Consider the following 25,661-nt stretch of genomic DNA (forward strand, 5'->3'; position numbering starts at 1 on the left):
AGACTAATGTGTCTTCCCTTAGACTAATGTGTCTTCCCTCAGACTAATGTGTCTTCCCTCAGACTAATGTCTTCCCTCAGACTAATATGTCTTCCCTCAGACTAATGTCTTCCCTCAGACTAATATGTCTTCCCTCAGACTAATATGTCTTCCCTCAGACTAATATGTCTTCCCTCAGACTAATATGTCTTCCCTCAGACTAATGTGTCTTCCCTCAGACTAATGTGTCTTCCCTCAGACTAATGTCTTCCCTCAGACTAATATGTCTTCCCTCAGACTAATGTCTTCCCTCAGACTAATATGTCTTCCCTCAGACTAATGTCTTCCCTCAGACTAATGTCTTTCCTCAGACTAATGTGTCTTCCCTCAGACTAATGTGTCTTCCCTCAGACTAATGTCTTCCCTCAGACTAATGTCTTCCCTCAGACTAATGTCTTCCCTCAGACTAATATGTCTTCCCTCAGACTAATGTGTCTTCCCTCAGACTAATGTGTCTTCCCTCAGACTAATGTCTTCCCTCAGACTAATATGTCTTCCCTCAGACTAATGTCTTCCCTCAGACTAATATGTCTTCCCTCAGACTAATGTCTTCCCTCAGACTGTCTTTCCTCAGACTAATATGTTTTCCCTCAGACTAATGTCTTCCCTCAGACTAATGTGTCTTCCCTCAGACTAATGTGTCTTCCCTCAGACTAAGGTGTCTTCCCTCAGACTAATGTGTCTTCCCTCAGACTAATGTCTTCCCTCAGACTAATATGTCTTCCCTCAGACTAATGTGTCTTCCCTCAGACTAATGTGTCTTCCCTCAGACTAATGTGTCTTCCCTCAGACTAATGTGTCTTCCCTCAGACTAATGTGTCTTCCCTCAGACTAAGGTGTCTTCCCTCAGACTAATGTGTCTTCCCTCAGACTAATGTGTCTTCCCTCAGACTAAGGTGTCTTCCCTCAGACTAATGTGTCTTCCCTCAGACTAATGTCTTCCCTCAGACTAATGTGTCTTCCCTCAGACTAATGTGTCTTCCCTCAGACTAATGTGTCTTCCCTCAGACTAAGGTGTCTTCCCTCAGACTAATGTGTCTTCCCTCAGACTAATGTGTCTTCCCTCAGACTAATGTGTCTTAGACAGTCAGCGGCTCTGTGGGATGAGCTATTGAGAAGGTTCTGAAGCTTCATTCAGTGCTTTAACCCAGCGGGCAAAGCTGGTTGAAGTGATGTCATTACAGCCAGTTTACAACAATTTCAACCAATTAATATTCATCTGATTATAATGATGTCATTTCAAACATTATTGCCCGCTGAGAAAAACACAGGAAGTAATGGACGGAAAGAAAAAGAAAGGATAAAGCCATTGTTTAGGTAGTTATTTCTTTATAAAATGATTTCAGCATTTATATATATAACACTTTTTTGACATCAGCAAACCTCTCCAATAAACACGATATTATTAGAAGCCATACAAACACATTTATAATTTATACATAAACGTCGGACTCAAAGCCCAAATATAGCAACATTCGTCAGTACTTTTTCAGTATTTGTATATATTTTTAAACACCCTTGCAGAGAATTTATTATTATTACTTTTTAGCAAACAATAAGGAAAAGAAAGGACATCCCATTGACGAAGATTCATTCAAGCCAATGAATATTCATGATAATTCAGTGGGTTATTACACAAATACCATATACTTTCAAAAAGGACCACTTACTGTAGGTTGGCAACGAAAGAAATGAAGACACATCTAGATCAACACAAACATTCAATTGTTTTCGATTTTCAGATTTTCTTGTCTGGCAAAAATGTTATAATTGTTCTCTGTATTATAAAGCAATGTTGTAATTGGTCTTTTTTTTTTTACCTAGAACAGCAGCGATTTATTTCATATAAACGTACACTTTATATTCTCCTTTATCTTTATGACAACTCCCCAAAAAATACCTAGTTTGATACAGCAAGCCAGTGTTACAGTAGTTTACGGAACAGAAACTGGATGGATAGTAGCAACCGTTGCATGGGGGAATTATTGCAATGCACATCAAACACAGTTGCTCAATCAATGATGCCCTTGAGAGAAAAGTTCTCCTTCACACGTAGAAATACAATAGCAGCCCAAGATGGCCGCCCTGTAGTCATGATGCCAGGGTGCCAATGTTCATTCTAGTGTAATTCTGTGCTTATAGTGCAATCATTATATATATATTTTTAAATCTCTCATGGATACCATAATATGAACATAAAAGTCCATGTTATCACTGGTATGGTACTAGACATATTATTTCAAAATAAAGCAGTGAAAGGGATGAGGACTATCAGTGGCTATGAAAAAGCTGTATCAGAAACATCTATTTGAGCAAATTCATGCAACAACGCACATATAAATATTACACTGAGTTTTACACTTCACACACGCACGCACGCACGCACACACACACTCACACACACACACACACACACACACACACACACACACACACACACACACACACACACACACACACACACTTTAGTTTAAGTCTTTTCCTTAGTTGTTTAGGCCTTGCTCAAGAACAAGACTTTGTTTTGTAAGCGGATCATACAACTCCCTGAAAAGATTATGTCCGTGAAAAATATGGCCTTTTTACATCAATTTGTCACACAGATCGACGACCCAAATCCACAATAGTCTCACAGAAACAGTATATATAAAGTACATAAAACGCCATTGATAAGAAATATAATAATATCTATTTTTTATTTTTTTTATTTTTATTTTTTAATACTTACAGTATCAGTGCAATCAGAAAGTGATATTTCAGACAAGGGTTTTATAGACCTATGACGTTCACAATATCTGGCTCGTTTGTTGTTTCAAGTACATTTTTATGAGGTTAGGGAGCCTTGAAGGTATAATAACTAGACCTACCGTTGCCCTTAAACTGCTAGGATCGAAGGCTCTAGATGGGCGACATGGGGATTATAATCACACTCTATTACAGATTGCACTGCGTTGCGATGAACTGAAAATATATTTTACACTGATATTTTAACCTGCTTGTGTGGAACCAACGCGTGATTTTATTATTATTATTATTTATTTTTTCGCAATATACGTAAATATTTTACATACAGTATCTAATTTTTTTATGCTAATTTGTGCAAACCACAATGGCATTTCTCTCTCTCTCTCTCTCTCTCTCTCTCTCTTTTAGTGGGTGAACTACCCTAGCCTGGTCCCAAATCTGTTTGTGCCGTGGTCATTGTAGGAGTGGTCTATGGTCATTGTAGGCGTTGGCAAGACAGCACAAACAGATTAGAAACCAGGCTAGAACACCCCAACCGCTGCCATAACATGATTATATCTGGGGCCGTATGTATCAAGCGTCTCAGAGTAGGATAGCTGATCTAGGATCAGCCACCTAATATTATTCATTATGATATAAAAGGCAAAACATGATCCAAAATCTGCACTTCTGCTCTGATACACTTGATACATACGGCCCTGTTCTATGAGTAGTCTCAATCTGCCCAGGTCTGTCCAGCTGGTTCCTCCTCTACATTCTCCCAGCTGTCTGGTGCCACCCAGCCCCCGTTGAGCCCAGTTGTAGTGGCCCCGTAACTCTTCCCTGCGCCTACTGCCGCCATGCCACCACTATAGCCCTGTGTGATGTCACCCGTCTCCTCTGCCAGCTCGTCCTCGTCGATGAAGCCACACTTCTCGTCGCTGGTCAGCTCCGGGTCGGCCCATGGCTGCTTCTCGCCCGACGCAAAGATCCCGTAGAAGATGACCCCTCCGTAGTGAACCAGGGCAGCGATGAGGAACACCCACTGCCACTCCTCTCGAGTCTAGAGACAGGAAGTGATGCCAGAACACAGGAAATGGGAGCTCTGGTGAGTAAGATTTCAAATGTGTTTATAACAAGACAAATAAACTTGAACATAAAGTTTTGTTGGCGTGAAGGAACATACTTTGTCTCTATATGGTAAACCATAACAATTATAGTGGTATATTGTAGTTAACCAGTTGGAACTTGTAGAACATTTAAGTCACCAGCTGTTAACCACATACCCACCTCCAAAAAACGAACTAGCTTCCTGAAACAGAATGTGTACCTTGTTTTTGGTCATGGCCCCCACGATGAGTGGGCACACCATCCCTGACAGGGTTCCCACACCGTTAGATATACCCATCAGGATACTGGCATAGCGAGGGGCGATATCCAGGTGGTTCACATTGAAACCTACAAAATACATCGTTTTATGAAAACGGTCAAGAAGATAAACAGTCAGTATATGTGATTTAAAATCAGAATTTTAGGTTGAGTGAACACACAATTCAACCAGATAATTTATTCGACCTTATTAATTGCATATTTTACAGTGTGCCTTTCGAGCAAATGATAGTTACTACACATTGAATGTGTTTGTTAAGTGACAGAGACATGGTTGTTGTATTCAGTGCCTTTCAGCCCTGTAGCGTTCACCAAGCGAGTGTCCAAGTGAATATGTAGCGTTGTTATCTTTATATTTAAAAGGTTTATGACACAACATTATATACTGTACAGTATATCAGAATACCTTTATTTGAGGGTTCAGTTACACCCTAACACAATGGTCTGAAACTCCTATTTTAGAGGCCATATCATACCGGCAAGAAACATTATGCTGGCTTGCAAAGTCGTGTATAATTCCAACAATTTTAAGTTTTAATCATCCGCAACCTGCATTGAGAATGACTGCCGGAGTAGGGAAGATTGACTATTGAGACTACCTAAATCATATAAACTGGGAAAGCCATTTACTGAAACAAGCAATTATGAAAATGAACCTGCAATAGACTATGCTGGGAAATAGGATAATGAAGTGAGTGGTTTGGAGCAAAGATGAATTTGTAATTTTACTCAACAAGCTTGTTCAAGTTTAGCTCACCTCGAGCAGAGGTTGTTGAGTAAACAAACTAACCACATTAGCACAAATTCTTGTCCACTCAACTCACAGAATAACACTGATTAGGCAATTGTTTAAGTTGGCTTTTATTTATTTATTTATTACAGTGAACGCCGAAATATTACCTTTAAAAGGTGCATAGCCGACAAAGCTCGGAACATGATTAAATCCCGGGCCTAAAAGAGAGTGTTCAACTTGAACATTTAATTGTTTACAAAATCTTTCAAATGTTCTACCCCTCACCTGATATAGCGAAGCCACTGAAGCCCACAGCCATGACCAGGAAGGAGATGGCCACACCCTTGGTGTGAGAGAAACCGACCACAAGAAGCAAGGTGGCCTCCATTCCAAACCCTACACACAGGCAACAACAATACATTCTCACACACACACACATACACACAGGCATACACACATACACACAGGCAACAACAATACATTCTCACACACACACACATACACACAGGCATACACACATACACACAGGCAACAACAATACATTCTCACACACACACACATACACACAGGCATACACACATACACACAGGCAACAACAATACATTCTCACACACACACACATACACACAGGCATACACACATACACACAGGCAACAACAATACATTCTCACACACACACACATACACACAGGCATACACACATACACACAGGCAACAACAATACATTTTAGTCACTTAGCAGATACACTTTATCCAAAGTGACTTTCAATCAGTGCATTCAACTACAGTAGGTATAGTAAAACAACCTCATATCACAACCTTTGCAAGTGAAAAACCCTCTTAAAACAAGTCACTATCTGCCAACTCAGTGCAAGCAAGAGGAAAGGAAAACCCTATTACAGTTAGTATGCTTCTTTGTGACCTACAGCCTAGTTATTATCCTTGGTGACCTACAACCTAGTTATTATCCTTGGTGACCTACAACCTAGTTATTATCCTTGGTGACCTACAGTCTAGTTATTATCCTTGGTGACCTACAGTCTAGTTATTATCCTTGGTGACCTACAGCCCAGTTATTATCCTTGGTGACCTACAGCCTAGTTATTATCCTTGGTGACCTACAGTCTAGTTATTATCCTTGGTGACCTACAGTCTAGTTATTATCCTTGGTGACCTACAGCCTAGTTATTATCCTTGGTGACCTACAGCCTAGTTATTATCCTTGGTGACCTACAGTCTAGTTATTATCCTTGGTGACCTACAGTCTAGTTATTATCCTTGGTGACCTACAGCCTAGTTATTATCCTTGGTGACCTACAGCCTAGTTATTATCCTTGGTGACCTACAGTCTAGTTATTATCCTTGGTGACCTACAGTCTAGTTATTATCCTTGGTGACCTACAGTCTAGTTATTATCCTTGGTGACCTACAGCCTAGTTATTATCCTTGGTGACCTACAGCCTAGTTATTATCCTTGGTGACCTACAGTCTAGTTATTATCCTTGGTGACCTACAGTCTAGTTATTATCCTTGGTGACCTACAGCCTAGTTATTATCCTTGGTGACCTACAGCCTAGTTATTATCCTTGGTGACCTACAGTCTAGTTATTATCCTTGGTGACCTACAGTCTAGTTATTATCCTTGGTGACCTACAGTCTAGTTATTATCCTTGGTGACCTACAGTCTAGTTATTATCCTTGTTGACCTACAGTCTACAATGTGATATGAACAGGTTAGGAATGTGTTATGTATAGGTTATGCATGTGTTATGAAGTCCTTATGAAGTCCTGACTAGAACCAAAAAATTGGATCATATTACTCCAGTGTTAGCCTCCCTACACTGGCTTCCTGTTAAGGCAAGGGCTGATTTCAAGGTTTTACTGCTAACCTACAAAGCATTACATGGGCTTGCTCCTACCTATCTTTCCGATTTGGTCCTGCCGTACATACCTACACGTACGCTACGGTCACAAGACGCAGGCCTCCTAATTGTCCCTAGAATTTCTAAGCAAACGGCTGGAGGTAGGGCTTTCTCCTATAGAGCTCCATTTTTATGGAATGGTCTGCCTACCAATGTGAGAGACGCAGACTCAGTCTCAACCTTTAAGTCTTTACTGAAGACTTATCTCTTCAGTAGGTCCTATGATTAAGTATAGTCTGGCCCAGGAGTGTGAAGGTGAACGGAAAGGCTGGAGCAACCAACCACCCTTGCTGTCTCTGCCTTGCCGGTTCCCCTCTTTCCACTGGGATTCTCTGCCTCTAACCCTTTTACAGAGGCTGAGTCACTGGCCTACTGGTGTTCTTCCATGCCGTCCATGGGAGGGGTGCGTCACTTGAGTGGGTTGAGTCACTGACGTGGTCTTCCTGTCTGGGTTGGCGCCCCCCCCCCCCCTTGGGTTGTGCCATGGCGGAGATCGTTGTGGGCTATACTCGGCCTTGTCTTAGGACGGTAAGTTGGTGGTTGGAGACATCCCTCTAGTGGTGTGGGGGCTGTGCTTTGGCAAAGTGGGTGGGGTTATATCCTGCCTGTTTGGCCCTGTCCGGGGGTATCATCGGATGGGGCCACAGTGTCTTCTGATCCCTCCTGTCTCAGCCTCCAGTATTTATGCTGCAGTAGTTTATGTGTCGGGGGGCTAGGGTCAGTCTGTTACATCTGGAGTATTTCTCTTGTCTTATCCGGTGTCCTGTGTGTATTTAAATATGCTCTCTCTAATTCTCTCTTTCTCTCTTTCTGTCTTTCTCTCGGAGGACCTGAGCCCTAGGACCATGCCTCAGGACTACCTGGTATGATGACTCCTTGCTGTCCCCAGTCCACCTGGCCGTGCTGCTGCTCCAGTTTCAACTGTTCTGCCTGCGGCTATGGAACCCTGACCTGTTCACCGGACGTGCTTGTTGCACCCTCGACAACTACTATGATTATTATTATTTGACCATGCTGGTCATTTATGAACATTTTAACATTTTAACATTTTGACCATGTTCTGTTATAATATCCACCCTGCACAGCCAGAAGAGGACTGGCCACCCCTCATAGCCTGGTTCCTCTCTAGGTTTCTTCCTAGGTTTTTGGCCTTTCTAGGGAGTTTTTCCTAGGGAGTTTTTCCTAGCCACCGTGCTTCTTTCACATGCTTTGCTTGCTGTTTGGGGTTTTAGGCTGGGTTTCTGTACAGCACTTTGAGAATATCAGCTGATGTACGAAGGGCTATATAAAAATAAATTTGATTTGATTTGAAATTTGATGTAGCTCATCCTTATCTCCACAGTTCATGATCTTCCAGACCATGACGGTGGAAGTTGACAGGATGATCTGTATAGATTATGAATGTGTTACAAAGTTTTCTATGTAGCCCTTTTGAAATCCCTATGTAGCCCTTATGAAGTCCTTATGAAGTCCTTATGTAGCCCTCACCTCCACAGTTCATGATCTTCCTGACGGTGGTAGTAGACAGGATGTTTCTGGTGCGAAGCCAGTCAGCCAGCTGTCCTCCGATGGGCACGATGATGGTCATCACCAAGTGAGGCAGGGCCGACACCATGCCCACCTGACAACATCAACATCAACAATAACATAAATACAAACATTAACAATAACATTAAGGGGCTTGATGATGGTCCTCAGTAAGTGTGGAGGTGCTGACAGCATGCACACCTGACAACACATACAGTAAACCATTAACATTTCAACATTCAAGTTGACCGTAATTAACATCGACATGGCAGTCAATGCCAAAACTGACAACCTATGAAATGGCCCATCTAGATACATATTTATTATGTGTCAAATTTCATTTCAGAAGTCTGTTTCCAACATGTGCGCAATTTCTCCTTGTTATGTTGTTCTGTGTTGAGATCTTTCAAACGCAGATTAGTTTGTCATTCATGGCCTTGACGTGTTCCCATGTATCATGATGTCATGATGTATCATAATGTCATGATGTATCATAATGTCATGATGTCATGATGTCATGATGTATTATGATGTCATGACGTATCATGATGTCATGACGTATCATGATAACAGTAATGGTGCAGGGTGCGGAGGGAGGAGAAAAGAGAGATATCATCTTTCAAGCTACACCTCTTAAATCCATCCTCCCAAATATGACAGCTCAAAAAATGTATATCCTAAAAAAAACAGTGATTGTCCCAGAACACATCTTCCTACGTGCTTTAACCACCCCTGACTCCAAATATCACACCAAGGCTATAATTCACACCCTGATCCACAAGAGGGCCAGCGATCCACCCAGCATCTGAATTATTACACCTGTCAGACCAGCCTGAGTTATATCGGCACTACTCTCCCTGGGAACAACGATCTAATTCAAACGCCAGGTCTGCATCCCAAAATGAAACGCTATTTACTACGTAGTGCACTACTTTTGATAGCCGGGCCAATAGGATGCCATTTAGGACGCAGACCAGCATGTGTCTGTGTTTGGTGTCTAGAGGACATTTTACCCTCAATGTTACGAAATGGAAATGAAATCCAACACTGGTACTCAGTAAAGCAATTGATACGCCCCGTACAAGTGATGTACAATGCATTTGACACAATGGATATTTTTTTTTATTAGAATGTCTGATGAGTTTTGTTTGTCCCGGTTACGTCTTACACAAATCAAGCCAACTATTCACACCTGGCTGGCATTGTGAGTGAACGGCTCATCATTTTACCTTGCTGATCTCGAAGCCGAACACCTCCTCGAAGTAGGCCGGCTGGCTGATGAGGAGGAGGTAAAAGGTCCAGCTCCTGCAGAAGTTGGCCACGATGATAGCATAGACGGGCATTGAGGTGAAGAACTTCCTCCATGGAGTCTTGTATTTCTGCAGAGCCATAGTTGTGTATAGCAGAGCACATGTCAGTTAGTTGGATAGGTGGAGAAGAGGAGGAGAAGGAGGAGAAGGAAGAGAACTCACGCTAGCAGGACCGAATAGTTCTTGACCCTCTCCGATGCTCTCCTCGATGTAACGTCTCTCCTCGGCGGTGATGGTGGGGTGAACCTCTGGGCTCTCATAGGACACCAGGATCCAGAACATGTACCAGAACATCCCAAAGCAGCCTAGAGCGAGAGACAGAGACAGAGAGAGAGAGAGAGGCAGAGAGAGAGAGAGAGAGAGAGAGAGACAGAGAGAGAGAGAGAGACAGACAGAGAGAGAGAGAGGAAAGAGAGAGTGAGAAAGAGAGAGAGTTATATTACTGTAAATCTGATTCATAAAATATGAGGTATATGTATATTTATGGGTTATTCCAGATTTAGTTTTTTAGTCAACAGACACAAATAAAGTCAAATAGACAATCTTGTCTCAAAAAGGATCCCCCTAGGACAGATATAGCTACTCTAAGAATAACTATGGACGGTGATTTAGCCAGGATAGTCCACTCAGTAACAAGTGCCACTGTTTTCCAGGTGATGAACCTACCGTACAGATAGAAGACGGAGGACCAGCCAGAGTACTGGACCAAGATCCCAGCCAGAGGCATGGCTATCACGGCACCAGCATATGATCCACAGAATGAGGTGGTGGCCAGACGGCTCCTCTCCAGTGGTGGGGCCCACTTACTCCAGATGCCATGACAGGCTGGGTAGGTCACTCCCTATGGAGGAACACATAGTATATGATATATTATATTATACATACACTACTGTTCAAAGGTTTGGGGTCACTTAGAAATGTCCTTGTTTTGAAAGAAAATTTTAAAAATTGTCCATTGAAATAACATCAAATTGATCAGAAATACAGTGTAGACATTGTTAATGTTGTTAATGACTATTGTAGCTGGAAATGGCAGATTTTTAATGGAATATCTACATAGGCGTACAGAGACCCATTATCAGCAACCATCACTCCTGTGTTCCAATGGCATGTTGTGTTAGCTAATCCAAATGTATCATTTAAAAGGCTAATTTATCATTAGAAAACCCTTTTGTAATTATGTTAGTACAGCTGAAAACTGTAGTTCTGATTAAAGAAGCAATAAAACTGGCCTTCTTTAGACTAGTTGAGTATCTGGAGCGTCAGCATTTGTGGGTTCGATTACAGGCTCAAAATGGCCAGAAACAATTAACTTTCTTCTGAAACTCGTCAGTCTATTCTTGTTCTGAGAAAGGAAGGCTATCCCATGTGAGAAATTGTCAAGAAACTGAAGATCTGGTACAACGCTGTGTACTACTCCCTTCACAGAACAGCGCAACCTGACTAACCAGAATAGAAAGAGGAGTGGGAGGCCCCGGTGCACAACTGAGCAAGAGGACAAGTACATTAGAGTGTCTAGTTTGAGAAACAGACGCCTCACAAGTCCTCAACTGGCAGCTTCATTAAATAGTACACACAAAACACCAGTCTCAATGTCAACAGTGAAGAGGCGACTCCAGGATGCTGGCCTTCTAGGCAGAGTTCCTCTGTCCAGTGTATGTGTTCTTTTGCCCATCTTAATCTTTTCATTTTATTGGTCAGTCTGAGATATGGCTTTTCCTTTGCAACTCTGCCTAGAAGGCCAGCATCCTGGAGCCGCCTCTTCACTGTTGACATTGAGACTGCTGTTTTGCGGGTACTATTTAATGAAGCTGCCAGTTGAGGACTTGTGTGGCGTCTGTTTCTTAAACTAGACACTCTAATGTACTTGTCCTCTTGCTCAGTTGTGCACCGGGGCCTCCCACTCCTCTTTCTATTCTGGTTAGAGCCAGTTTGCGCTGTTCTGTGAAGGGAGTAGTACACAGCGTTGTACCTGTCTGTTGAACAGACAGACTGACAGAGAAACGTACAAACCGACCGACTGACAGAGTGGGTCATGTAATTCAGTCCTGCATTCATTTCCCTCTTATATCCTGACCTTAAAATGACGCAGACAATTTCCAAATGACTTAACCAAATAGGATTTAATATCATCAAACAAATATTCAGTAATAAATCAGATTGGGATGAGTCAGTGTTTGTAAAGGGCACTGACAACTGAGCAGCCAGTTCTTCTCATTAGTCAAATACAAGCAAGATTATCATGTCTTATCAAAAACAAACTGACACGACACATCTGAGCTGAACTTTCCTACTCTGGATAAATGGGTTGAGGTGGGACTGCGGCTGTGTCAAATGGCAGCCTATTCGACCCTGGTCAAAAGTAGTGCACTGCTTAGGGAATAATATATATATGGAATCAGGTGTCATTTGAGACTATATATATGGAATAGGGTGCCATTTGAGACTATATATGAAATAGAGTACCATTACAGACTATATATGAAATAGAATGCCATTTGAGACTATATATGGAATAGAGTACCATTTGAGACTATATACGGAATAGGGTGCCATTTGAGACTATATATGGAATAGGGTGCCATTTGAGACTATATATGGAATAGGGTGCCATTTGAGACTATCATTGGAATAGAGGGCCATTTGAGACTATATATGGAATAGAGTACCATTTGAGACTATATATGAAATAGAGTACCATTTGAGACTATATATGGAATAGAGTACCATTTGAGACTATATATGGAATAGGGTGCCATTTGAGACTATATATGGAATAGAGGGCCATTTGAGACTATATATGGAATAGAGTACCATTTCAGACTATATATGGAATAGGGCGCCATTTGAGACACGACCTGAGACTGAGTCAGCCAGGGCAGATTCAAGCTAACGATCCTACTACGCCACAAAAAGAGAATTGCTCCCATAAATTTTCAATTACTCACTAAGTGGCACACAATCAACTATTGATAGACACAAATTGCTTGGGCTTGCTGTGGGAGTCACCCTGAAATGCTAATGTTTAATTTGCAGTAAGAAGTCGATGCACAAGGGAGGACGGAGCTCAGACACAGATTGCTTCTGTTTCTCCATTGAGGGATGGAGGGATGGAGGGATGGAAGGATGGATAGATAGAGGGATGGAGGGATGGAGAGATGGAGGGATAGAGAGCTGGAGGGATGGAGAGATGGAGGGATGGAGAGCTGGAGGGATGGAGGGATGGAGAGATGGAGAAATGGATGGATAGAGAGCTGGAGGGATGGAGAGATAGAGGGATGAGGGATAGAGAGCTGGAGGGATAGAGGGATGGAGGGATGGAGAGCTGGAGGGATGGAGAGATGGAAGGATGGAGAGATGGAGGGATAGAGAGATGGAGGGATGGAGAGATGGAGAGATGGAAGGATGGAGAGATGGAGGGATAGAGAGATGGAGGGATGGAGAGATGGAAGGATGGAGAGATGGAGGGATAGAGAGATGGAGGGATGGATAGATGGAGGGATGGATAGATGGAGGGATGGAGAGATAGAAGGATGGAGGGTAGGAGGCTTCTATTCATAGGACAGGAGGATTAAAAAATGAACAAAAATAATAAAGGAAAGATGACCTTCAGTCTGATAGTGGTATTTCAGTCTGATAGCGGTATTTCAGTCTGATAGTGGTCCTTCAGTCTGATAGTGGTATTTCAGTCTGATAGTGGTATTTCAGTCTGATAGTGGTATTTCAGTCTGATAGTGGTATTTCAGTCTGATAGTGGTATTTCAGTCTGATAGTGGTCCTTCAGTCTGATAGTGGTATTTCAGTCTGATAGTGGTATTTCAGTCTGATAGTGGTATTTCAGTCTGATAGTGGTCCTTCAGTCTGATAGTGGTCCTTCAGTCTGATAGTGGTATTTCAGTCTGATAGTGGTATTTCAGTCTGATAGTGGTATTTCAGTCTGATAGTGGTATTTCAGTCTGATAGCGGTATTTCAGTCTGATAGCGGTATTTCAGTCTGATAGTGGTTCTTCAGTCTGATAGTGGTATTTCAGTCTGATAGTGGTATTTCAGTCTGATAGTGGTCCTTCAGTCTGATAGTGGTCCTTCAGTCTGATAGTGGTTCTTCAGTCTGATAGTGGTATTTCAGTCTGATAGTGGTCCTTCAGTCTGATAGTGGTATTTCAGTCTGATAGTGGTCCTTCAGTCTGATAGTGGTATTTCAGTCTGATAGTGGTATTTCAGTCTGATAGTGGTATTTCAGTCTGATAGTGGTCCTTCAGTCTGATAGTGGTCCTTCAGTCTGATAGTGGTATTTCAGTCTGATAGTGGTATTTCAGTCTGATAGCGGTATTTCAGTCTGATAGCGGTATTTCAGTCTGATAGTGGTATTTCAGTCTGATAGTGGTATTTCAGTCTGATAGTGGTCCTTCAGTCTGATAGTGGTCCTTCAGTCTGATAGTGGGCCTTCAGTCTGATAGTGGTTCTTCAGTCTGATAGTGGTATTTCAGTCTGATAGTGGTCCTTCAGACTGATATCGGTATTTCAGTCTGATAGTGGTATTTCAGTCTGATAGCGGTATTTCAGTCTGATAGTGGTATTTCAGTCTGATAGTGGTATTTCAGTCTGATAGTGGTATTTCAGTCTGATAGTGGTATTTCAGTCTGATAGTGGTATTTCAGTCTGATAGCGGTATTTCAGTCTGATAGCGGTATTTCAGTCTGATAGTGGTATTTCAGTCTGATAGTGGTATTTCAGTCTGATAGTGGTCCTTCAGTCTGATAGTGGTCCTTCAGTCTGATAGTGGGCCTTCAGTCTGATAGTGGTTCTTCAGTCTGATAGTGGTATTTCAGTCTGATAGTGGTCCTTCAGACTGATATCGGTATTTCAGTCTGATAGTGGTATTTCAGTCTGATAGCGGTATTTCAGTCTGATAGTGGTATTTCAGTCTGATAGTGGTCCTTCAGACTGATATCGGTATTTCAGTCTGATAGTGGTATTTCAGTCTGATAGCGGTCCTTCAGTCTGATAGCGGTATTTCAGTCTGATAGTGGTATTTCAGTCTGATAGCGGTCCTTCAGTCTGATAGCGGTCCTTCAGTCTGATAGCGGTATTTCAGTCTGATAGTGGTATTTCAGTCTGATAGTGGTATTTCAGTCTGATAGCGGTCCTTCAGTCTGATAGTGGTCCTTCAGTCTGATAGCGGTATTTCAGTCTGATAGCGGTATTTCAGTCTGATAGTGGTATTTCAGTCTGATAGTGGTATTTCAGTCTGATAGTGGTATTTCAGTCTGATAGTGGTATTTCAGTCTGATAGCGGTCCTTCAGTCTGATAGTGGTATTTCAGTCTGATAGCGGTATTTCAGTCTGATAGTGGTATTTCAGTCTGATAGCGGTATTTCAGTCTGATAGTGGTCCTTCAGTCTGATAGTGGTATTTCAGTCTGATAGTGGTATTTCAGTCTGATAGTGGTATTTCAGTCTGATAGCGGTATTTCAGTCTGATAGTGGTATTTCAGTCTGATAGTGGTCCTTCAGTCTGATAGCGGTCCTTCAGTCTGATAGCAGTATTTCAGTCTGATAGCGGTATTTCAGTCTGATAGTGGTATTTCAGTCTGATAGTGGTATTTCAGTCTGATAGCGGTATTTCAGTCTGATAGCGGTCCTTCAGTCTGATAGCGGTCCTTCAGTCTGATAGCGGTATTTCAGTCTGATAGTGGTATTTCAGTCTGATAGTGGTCCTTCAGTCTGATAGCGGTGCTTCAGTCTGATAGTGGTCCTTCAGTCTGATACTGGTCCTTCAGTCTGATAGTGGTCTTTCAGTCTGATAGTGGTATTTCAGTCTGATAGCGGTATTTCAGTCTGATAGCGGTATTTCAGTCTGATAGTGGTCCTTCAGTCTGATAGTGGTATTTCAGTCTGATAGTGGTATTTCAGTCTGATAGTGGTATTTCAGTCTGATAGTGGTCCTTCAGTCTGATAGTGGTATTTCAGTCTGATAGTGGTTCTTCAGTCTGATAGCGGTCCTTCAGTCTGATAGCGGTATTTCAGTCTGATAGTGGTATTTCAGTCTGATACCGGTATTTCAGTCTGATAGCGGTATTTCAGTCTGATAGCGGTATTTCAGTCTGATAGCGGTATTTCAGTCTGATAGTGGTATTTCAGTCTGATAGTGGTATTTCAGTCTGATAGCGGTATTTCAGTCTGATAGCGGTATTTCAGTCTGATAGCGGTATTTCAGTCTGATAGTGGTATTTCAGTCTGATAGCGGTATTTCAGTCTGATAGCGGTATTTCAGTCTGATAGCGGTATTTCAGTCTGATAGTGGTGTTTCAGTCTGATAACGGTATTTCAGTCTGATAGTGGTATTTCAGTCTGATAGTGGTATTTCAGTCTGATAGCGGTATTTCAGTCTGATAGTGGTATTTCAGTCTGATAGCGGTCCTTCAGTCTGATAGTGGTATTTCAGTCTGATAGCGGTATTTCAGTCTGATAGCGGTATTTCAGTCTGATAGCGGTATTTCAGTCTGATAGTGGTCCTTCAGTCTGATAGTGGTATTTCAGTCTGATAGTGGTATTTCAGTCTGATAGTGGTATTTCAGTCTGATAGTGGTATTTCTGTCTGATAGTGGTATTTCAGTCTGATAGTGGTATTTCAGTCTGATAGTGGTATTTCAGTCTGATAGCGGTATTTCAGTCTGATAGTGGTCCTTCAGTCTGATAGTGGTATTTCAGTCTGATAGTGGTATTTCAGTCTGATAGCGGTATTTCAGTCTGATAGCGGTATTTCAGTCTGATAGTGGTATTTCAGTCTGATAGTGGTATTTCAGTCTGATAGTGGTATTTCAGTCTGATAGTGGTATTTCAGTCTGATAGCGGTTCTTCAGTCTGATAGCGGTATTTCAGTCTGATAGTGGTATTTCAGTCTGATAGTGGTATTTCAGTCTGATAGTCGTATTTCAGTCTGATAGTGGTCCTTCAGTCTGATAGCGGTATTTCAGTCTGATAGTGGTATTTCAGTCTGATAACGGTATTTCAGTCTGATAGCGGTATTTCAGTTTGATAGTGGTATTTCTGTCTGATAGTGGTATTTCAGTCTGATAGTGGTATTTCAGTCTGATAGTGGTATTTCAGTCTGATAGCGGTCCTTCAGTCTGATAGCGGTATTTCAATCTGATAGTGGTATTTCAGTCTGATAGCGGTATTTCAGTCTGATAGCGGTATTTCAGTCTGATAGTGGTCCTTCAGTCTGATAGTGGTATTTCAGTCTGATAGTGGTATTTCAGTCTGATAGTGGTATTTCAGTCTGATAGTGGTATTTCAGTCTGATAGTGGTCCTTCAGTCTGATAGCGGTATTTCAGTCTGATAGTGGTATTTCAGTCTGAGAGTGGTATTTCAGTCTGATAGTGGTCCTTCAGTCTGATAGTGGTCCTTCAGTCTGATAGTGGTCCTTCAGTCTGATAGTGGTCCTTCAGTCTGATAGCGGTATTTCAGTCTGATAGTGGTATTTCAGTCTGATAGTGGTCCTTCAGTATGATAGCGGTATTTCAGTCTGATAGTGGTCCTTCAGTCTGATAGTGGTATTTCAGTCTGATAGTGGTATTTCAGTCTGATAGTGGTATTTCAGTCTGATAGTGGTCCTTCAGTCTGATAGTGGTATTTCAGTCTGATAGTGGTATTTCAGTCTGATAGTGGTATTTCAGTCTGATAGTGGTATTTCAGTCTGATAGTCGTATTTCAGTCTGATAGTGGTCCTTCAGTCTGATAGCGGTATTTCAGTCTGATAGTGGTATTTCAGTCTGATAACGGTATTTCAGTCTGATAGTGGTATTTCAGTCTGATAGTGGTATTTCAGTCTGATAGTGGTATTTCAGTCTGATAGTGGTATTTCAGTCTGATAGTGGTATTTCAGTCTGATAGTGGTCCTTCAGTCTGATAGTGGTATTTCAGTCTGATAGTGGTATTTCAGTCTGATAGTGGTATTTCAGTCTGATAGTGGTATTTCAGTCTGATAGTGGTATTTCAGTCTGATAGTGGTATTTCAGTCTGATAGTGGTATTTCAGTCTGATAGTGGTCCTTCAGTCTGATAGTGGTATTTCAGTCTGATAGTGGTATTTCAGTCTGATAGTGGTATTTCAGTCTGATAGTGGTATTTCACCGCTGCTACATCCTCCTTTTCCTTCTCTATTTGGTGTGATTTGATTTGATGATGGCGTCACGTGGGTTTCCTTTCTTTAGTTTATTTGTCTTTAAAGGTGAGCAACCCTACACCTCTCCCCCCACATTTCCCAGGTATGTTTCTTGTTTTCTCTAAAGCTCAGGGTCAGGCATGACAGAGTCTAAGAGCTTCCTCACAAAAACAGCATACAGTACATTGAATGCAGGTACACAGATAGAATGACGCTGCAGTTTTAAAGTGTACATATTTTCAAATGCATTTTCTGTGTAACTGTGTACACAGATATAATGCTTCCACTTACACTAGTGCTTTAGTGATATGGTATTCCAATCCTATGATCTCTGTGATGATCTTGAATGAACACCAAAAGTCTAGAAATAAACACTGCCATAATACTGATGCACAACGAGAAGCAGAAAAGGCAGATTTGTTAGCAGTAGATGTGTCTTGTGGACCTTTCTCATGTTATTAAGGTCTCACACCTATTGGTTTATTTTAATGCTGATATGCATAATTAATGACAAGGTCTCCCTCGGGAAAGAAGTGTTCTGACCTCAATGGAAGGTTAAACAACGTGTGTGATATAGGAGCAAACCAACCAATCAGCAGCCCACAGTCTTACCTCCACCAGACCTTGTAGTATCCGAACACAGATGACGCAGCGATAGTCCACCCGGGCAGCGGAGGGGATGAGCATGTTGAGGGTGGACGTGAGGAAGATGGCTAGCCCAAACACTCTGCGAACAAAGAGAAACAACGGAAATACTATTTGTAATCCATCCAATCACAATCCCATACATTAGCTGGCCCTAGCATATCAATTGAATGAATACTGTGCTGTAAACCAAAGTGGACATAAAATACTGTACATGGACCGACATGGAATTATGTTCAACAAAATGCTTTCATTATTTTCATATTTCATGTACAGCTAAAATAATCATATTTTCTCTCTATGTGTTCTAACTATCATGCTGGACATTTAAAACATAAAAAGAATCAAGATATGAGAAAAGAAAGAACAAAATAAAACGTGTTCATTTCAGCGGAAGCTTCGTTTAGGGGTGAAATGACAAGGTGAGGACAGTCTGTTACGGCAGAAGGCGCTCAGCTGGGACAGACTAGAGACGGTCCCTGCTGAATTACACTAAACCATCTCTTATCATCTCAATCCTGTCTCAACGTGGATAGGAATATAATAAAATACATGGATATTTTAGTCATTTAGCAGACGCTCTTATCCAGGGCGATTTACAGAATAGAATAGAATATCGCCTATTTCCACAGGAATGATTTTGTATGGTTGTGTATATAGCCTATAATGTTGTCTAATGAAACGCGAACATTTTTATTTTAAAGCAACAATTGGGAAATAAAAATGATAGGCCTATTTGTTCATTTTTATCTCGTCCTATCTGTGAACACTTGAGCGCAAATAACATGTCTGGCATTACTAGTGCCCGTTGCCATGCCTCCCACCGAGTTAAAAATAAAAAATAAAAAAAGATCCGAAACGGTAGTCCCGTGGGAGCTCATTATCACGAGGAGGCACGAGGAGGCACGCCTCGAGCCGGTAATAGAATCCCCAATATCTGGCGGGAGGTCAGAGTCCTCCTCCGTGATACCAGCTAAATCCACCCGTCTGACACACATCTGGATTTAACAAGTGTCTGCTTTAAACTGAAACGGTGTTACTCTGGTTATACATCTGGATTTAACAAGTGTCTGCTTTAAACTGAAACGGTGTGACTCTGGTTATACATCTCACAGGTAGATGTCAACCAAAAAAGTAACAGAACTGAACTGTGGTGAAGTTTCAGCGCAGCTAGAATAGAACAGAAAGGAATATAATATAATATATTAACTGTGTTACGCCTACTTTATTTTTTTCCCAAAGAAAACTTCAGTATAGATACATGTTATACTATTTAATATGGTTAAAATACCCCAAAAAATGGGATGATATTTACCTGTTTGCTGCCAGTCGTGAGCATATCCACCCTCCGGGTATTTGAGTGACTATGTAGCCCCAGAAGAAGGAACCGTGGATCATCCCCACCGTCTCTGGATCCCAGTTGAACTTCGCTTTCTTCCCATAACCAAACAATAACACATAGAAACACCAGATGAGTTATTAATGAACCATATGCATAACAATGTCCTGATTGTCCTCTTTTTTTTCTGAAAATAAACATTATCAAGTAAAATTGTGTGAAAGGTATTAATACAGGCTTTGGATTCTTATAAGGCCATTTCAACAAGAAAATGTTGCTTGGGCCAACAGAAAGGGATGGGGAAAAAGGATCAAAGTTGGAATTCCAACTCTATTCATTTGCTAATTTAAGTTTGCAGACTTTATGTCTAATGATAAAAAGTCGTGATGACTGCAGGGCTTATGTGGGCTATGGTGTCTGTTTGTTGGATGACTCATTCAACTGAAATCGTGCCTTTGCTATCTCAGATGCAGAAGAAGAGCGGGCGGGGGACTGGGTCATATCGTTCCCATTCCTATTGGCAACCAATTCACCGCTTATATAGTGCACTGCTTTTGACCAGGTCCCATAGGAAGTAGTGTTCCATTTGAGGGCCCCTAGGGTTCTGGTAAAAACCAGTTCACTATGTATGGAATAGGGTGTCATTTGGGACGCAGCTAAAATACGGCAGGCACCTCTGTGATGATGATCTTGCCGTCCTTGTGTATGGTACTGTTATTGACCATGCCCACGATAGCCACGCCCAGGTTACACCGGATACCGAAGGAGATGCAGAAACCGAGGCCGCTCATGATGGCGATGATGTAACGGCGAGGGAGGCCGAAGCACGTGCAGTCACATAAAGGCGGTTTCTTCTCCTGCTGCTCCGAAGGCCGTCCGTCCTCCGTTAACTCGATCACCTCACCTGTCTTCTGACGTTTCTCCACCACCCTTTTAGACCAAACAGGCACCCGTAGGACTATTAATAACATCCTGTATTTCCTTAAAAAATAAATATTTGTCTATTCTTGTAATTATCAGGCTTATTTAAAAGTTACATGGCAAACAGTTTGGCTTTTAAATTGAATAGGCCTATAGGCTAAGCTAATTAACACCAGATAGATGATGGCTACGGCGAGAAAGTGGGGACATTTCGTTGTATTATAAGGTAAAGAATAAGGATATATGCACTTATTTTGAATGTTTTGAAGGAAATTCTGGAAGATCATTCGGATTGGTGTGAAAAAAGTGTTTATTCTCTAAATTAAACTGAATCACCTTCTGTTTGTCTCTTTTATTCATATTTTTCTTTAAAAATATATATATATTTTTACTCGTTCTTCAAATATTGAAACATAATTTAAAATAGCATGGAAATTTGTAGTAATTGTATTCTGAAGTGCAAATCAAGAGTTAGAATGCTGATGTTATTTGTGAAACTATAACATTTTTACCGTTCAATGTTCCGTTCAGTGTTTAAATTCCACCTGTTCTAAGAACGACAGCTTGGCTAAATGAATACAATAAAAGGACCTTCGTACCGCATTGCAGCAGTACACAGACAGCACTGAACTTACATGTATGCTACATATAGACTGTCTGTGTCGGTATACTGAGAGCTCAGTAAGATAACCAATTAAATGTATTAAGATCGAGTTTTGCATTTTATTAGATTAAAATGTAAGACGTATCATAACAAATTATAGGCTACTAAATTCGACAGATGTGATAAAATAAGATTGCATAGGAAAACCAAGAGTCTTCTGCCAACATTGTATTGTGTGATGTATCACGGCATTACTATTCAGTGGAATGGTTAACACCTCCAACCACAGGGAATAGAAACACTATAATGAATAAACCATGACAGAAAAAAAATAGATGTTTCAAAAAATAGATTGCTAATAAAATGCAATGTAAAACATTTTTATTAGCTCTTACAATTGTATATGTGTTTTACAAATTTGTTTCAATCAATCATCAATCTTTATAGTGAAAAGCACATTATTTTCAGTCACGAAAAACGAAATTAATTAGCCTAAATAATGCTTTTGGAAAGTCACGTGTTTCAAACCCTGACAATTTAGAATGATCATGTTTTTCTATCATTTTAAAATTATTCGATCAAAACCTGAATTTAGAAACAAGTAATGTGATCACCATGGTAGCCTATATATATATCGAGTATTTTCCGTCATCGGAGTAGCCTACAATTTTCCTATCAAAATCCATTCCCTGATTCCAATGCAGTGTCGCATTTTACACGACCACAAAGAATGACAGTTGCTATCTAACAGATCGATCTTGGTTAATACTGATGAATATATAACGTAACAGATATCGCCGACCCCTTATGTCACGACGCGTTCTGATGCATTAATTATTTAAAACACAACCCTCACTCTCCCGGGAACTATCTGATCCTTAAATATTCGACCACTCTGATATTATTGTGCATTTCCACTTCCTGTCCTGTTGATAATTAATCTAAAAATATGTGGTTTTTTTTTTCTCTTTTGAATTTAGTCCAGAATCACAGCAACCAATTTGCAAGTGAGATTTTATTTCTCATGGGGTTTGGGTGTTAGTGAGATTTTTTTTCTCTCATTGCCTGGATGAGACAGGAAGCAATTCACACCTGCATTACATATGGATATAGATTTTAACATTTAAATTCCCTATTTACGCTTTTTATTTTTTATTTTGTATTTGTTTTAGCGTAATCCGAGGTGAAAAGCAGACAGAGAGAAGGGGGAAGGGTTCCAGCTACTTATTTTACCTGTACAGATGGCCGAAGGTCTTTCCTGCCAAATTCTTCAGCACTTCTTTACTGGGCGGGAAAGCCCGATGCTTAACGGGTTCGGGATCGGATTCCATGATTCCAAATTCTTCTTGATTTCTGCTCGATTTCTTTTATATTACGATAAATAATTCAAATATGAAATATTGCTAAACATATTCGGTAAAATGTGAATCCGAATGATGTGCCTCTTTCTCGGTAGAAAATCGAGGTTTAGACATCCAATGCCAGGTGTGTTGAATGAGCTGAGAAAAAAAAAACGATTATATTGCAGAATTAGGCGACCAATCTGATATGGTATGGTTTCACAGTCACAAAACAGTCTGATAAATCTTCCTTTGCCTTATGCAATGTACATCCATTCAGTGCCATCTTGTAGGCTACAGATCCCAGTCAATTGCTAAAATAAAAAAATAAAAAAATAAAATCACCCTCTTGATAACGTTTGAAATGTGTCCATAATATGATAAGATCATGAGAGAAACAACGTCGATGATTATGCGGAAAAGGTCAAAATTGTATGGCTATTTTCCAGCGGAAGAAGCTCCACTCTCCCTTATCTTTCGTGACGATCTACAGTGAGGCAGGTAGCGGTTAGGAGAACATTCAGCACCACGGAGAGCGAACGGCTGCGCGCGCCCAGTCAGCTGTGTCATGTACCTGTCGACAGCTCCGCTCCGTGGCGCGCGATACACAACACATGCGCACACTCGTCTCTCTTTACCAGGGGTGTGTTCATATTGGCAAGGTTGATGTACATACAGTGTACACACTTCGTGACTAAAACGTGATTAATGTTTAAGCTGCATCCTGACGGGTTGCGTCACTGCCTGGCATTGGCAACTGCTCGGCATCCGACCGTAAGGCACTACAGAGGGTAGTGCGTACGACCCAGAACATCACTGGGGCCAAGCTTCCTGCCATCCAGGACCTCTATACCAGGTGGTATCAGAGGAAGGCCCTAAAAATTGTCAAAGACTCCAGCCACCCTAGTCATAGACTGTTCTCTCTGCTACCGCACGGCAAGCGGTACCAGAGCACCAAGTCTAGGTCCAAGAGGCTTCTAAACAGCTTCTACCCCCAAGCCATAAGACTCCTGAACAGCTAATCAAATTGCTACCCAGACTATTTGTATTGCCCCCCTCCCTCCCCTTCATATACGCTGCTGCTACTCTCTGTTATTATCTATCCATAGTCACTTTAATAACTCTACCTACATGTACATATTACCTCAATTACCTCGACACCGGTGCCTCCGCACATTGACTCCGTACCGGTGACCCCTGCATATAGCCCCGTCATTGTTATTTTTGCTGCTCTTTAATTATTTGTTATTGTTATCTCTTAATTATTTAAAAATAATGATCTCTTATTTTCTTAAAACTACATTGTTGGTTAACGGCTTGTCAGTAAGCATTTCACTGTAAGATCTACACCTGTTGTATTCTGCGCATGTGACAAATACAATTTGATTTGATTTGAAATCCAAAACGTTGGTCCTCAGTTTAGAGCCTCTGTAAGCCCTAGTCATGTTTTTTTATGCCTTTCTTTCTCTCCATCTCTCCATCTCTGGCAGTTAACAGTTATATTTCAATGGGCCATTCCAGGGCTCTAGGGGGGTACTATGGTAACCAGATTACGATATGAATCAAGTCCTATAGGGTAAGGATCATCAACTAGATTCAGCCGCTGGACGATTTTGCCTTGAGCGGATGGTCAGGGGGCCGGAACAATTTACAAATAATAATGCAAATTGACCACAAGAAGCTCAAATAGATATCATATTTGACTAAAACACAAACATTTCAAACCCTGTTTACATTTGCATACGATCGCATAAACTCAGCAAAAAAAGAAACATCCTCTCACTGTCAACTGTGTTTATTTTCAGCAAACTTAACATGTGTAAATATTTGTATGAACATAACAAGATTCAACAACTGAGACATAAACTGAACAAGTTCCACAGACATGTGACTAACAGAAATTGAATAATGTGTCCCTGAAACACCGGTCTAATGTCCATTGCTCGTGTTTCTTGCCCCAAGCAAGTCTCTTCCTATTGGTGTCCTTTAGTAGTGGTTTCTTTGCAGCAATTTGACCATGAAGGCCTGATTCACACAGTCTCCTCTGAACAGTTGATGTTGAGATGTGTCTGTTACTTGAACTCTGTGAAGCATTTATTTAGGTTGCAATTTCTGAGGCTGGTAACTCCAATGAACTTATCCTCTGCAGCAGAGGTAACTCTGGGTCTTCCTTTCCTGTGGCGGTTCTCATGAGAGCCAGTTTCATCATAGCGCTTGATGGTTTTTGCGACTGCACTTGAAGAAACTTTCAAAGTTCTTGAAATGTTCCACATTGACTGACCTTCATGTCTTAAAGTAATGATCGACTGTTGTTTCTCTTTGCTTATTTGAGCTGTTCTTCCCATTATATGGACTTGGTCTTTTACCAAATAGGGCTGTCTTCTGTATACCACCCCTACCTTGTCACAACACAACTAATTGGCTCAAACACATTAAGGAAATAAATTCCACAAATTAACTTTTAACAAGGTACACCTATTAATTGAAATACATTCCAGGTGAATACCCCATGAAGCTGGTTGAGAGAATGCCAAGAGTGTGCAAAGCTGTCATCAAGGCAAAAGGTGGCTACTTTGAAGAATCTCAAATATAAAATATATTTTGATTTGTTTAACACTTTTTTTTGGTTACTACATGATTCCATATGTGTTATTTCAGAGTTCTGATGTCTTCACTACTATTATTCTAGAATGAGTAGGTGTGTCCAAACTTTTGACTGGTACAGTGCATATTTTACAAATATATAGAGGGAGCTTATGCCCAGTCCTATGAGCTGAGGAGAAAGACAACTAAAGCACAGACATGGTCTCGCTCCAGGTCGTCTTTATTGCAGTCACGCTGTTCATCTCTAGAAAGACTTCTCCAGGCATTGTGACAGAGATCTTATAGTCTGTGCAGTCCTGCTGCTGTAATAAAGACAACCTAGAACACACCCACCTGCCAAGTATTTTCCAATCAAGGGAGGCCATTTGGAGAGGATGGATTTTCTAAACAGTTGGATGGTA

The 25,661-nt window shown here is 41.1% G+C and overlaps 1 protein-coding gene across 1 annotated transcript; it reads right to left on the minus strand.

The window, feature by feature from the left end:
- Positions 1-1,348: 1,348 nt before the first annotated feature.
- Positions 1,349-23,230, minus strand: slc17a6a (solute carrier family 17 member 6a). Its single transcript, XM_014170322.3, has 11 exons — positions 22,550-23,230; positions 20,466-20,721; positions 19,768-19,886; positions 18,420-18,534; positions 10,308-10,482; positions 9,804-9,946; positions 9,561-9,710; positions 8,293-8,425; positions 5,168-5,278; positions 4,091-4,218; positions 1,349-3,823 (listed from the first exon to the last, which is right to left on the minus strand). Exons 1-11 carry the CDS (start codon positions 22,645-22,647, stop codon positions 3,497-3,499), a joined length of 1,755 nt encoding a protein of 584 aa, XP_014025797.1. The 5' UTR covers positions 22,648-23,230; the 3' UTR covers positions 1,349-3,496.
- Between the last annotated feature and the right edge of the window lie 2,431 nt (positions 23,231-25,661).

The sequence above is a fragment of the Salmo salar genome, chromosome 23, assembly GCF_965601325.2.
Source record: "Salmo salar chromosome 23, fSalSal1, whole genome shotgun sequence".
In the NCBI taxonomy this organism is placed as follows: Eukaryota; Metazoa; Chordata; class Actinopteri; order Salmoniformes; family Salmonidae; genus Salmo; species Salmo salar.

Excerpts from the sequence above, each read along its gene's own strand:
- slc17a6a (XM_014170322.3), bottom strand. The coding sequence starts at position 22,647 with ATGGAATCCGATCCCGAACCCGTTAAGCATCGGGCTTTCCCGCCCAGT. Across the intron at positions 5,279-8,292 it reads GAAGATCATGAACTGTGGAG|GGTTTGGAATGGAGGCCACC; the intron begins GTGAGGGCTACA and ends GCCTGTGTGTAG. Across the intron at positions 3,824-4,090 it reads GGGCCATGACCAAAAACAAG|ACTCGAGAGGAGTGGCAGTG; the intron begins GTACACATTCTG and ends TCCTGTCTCTAG.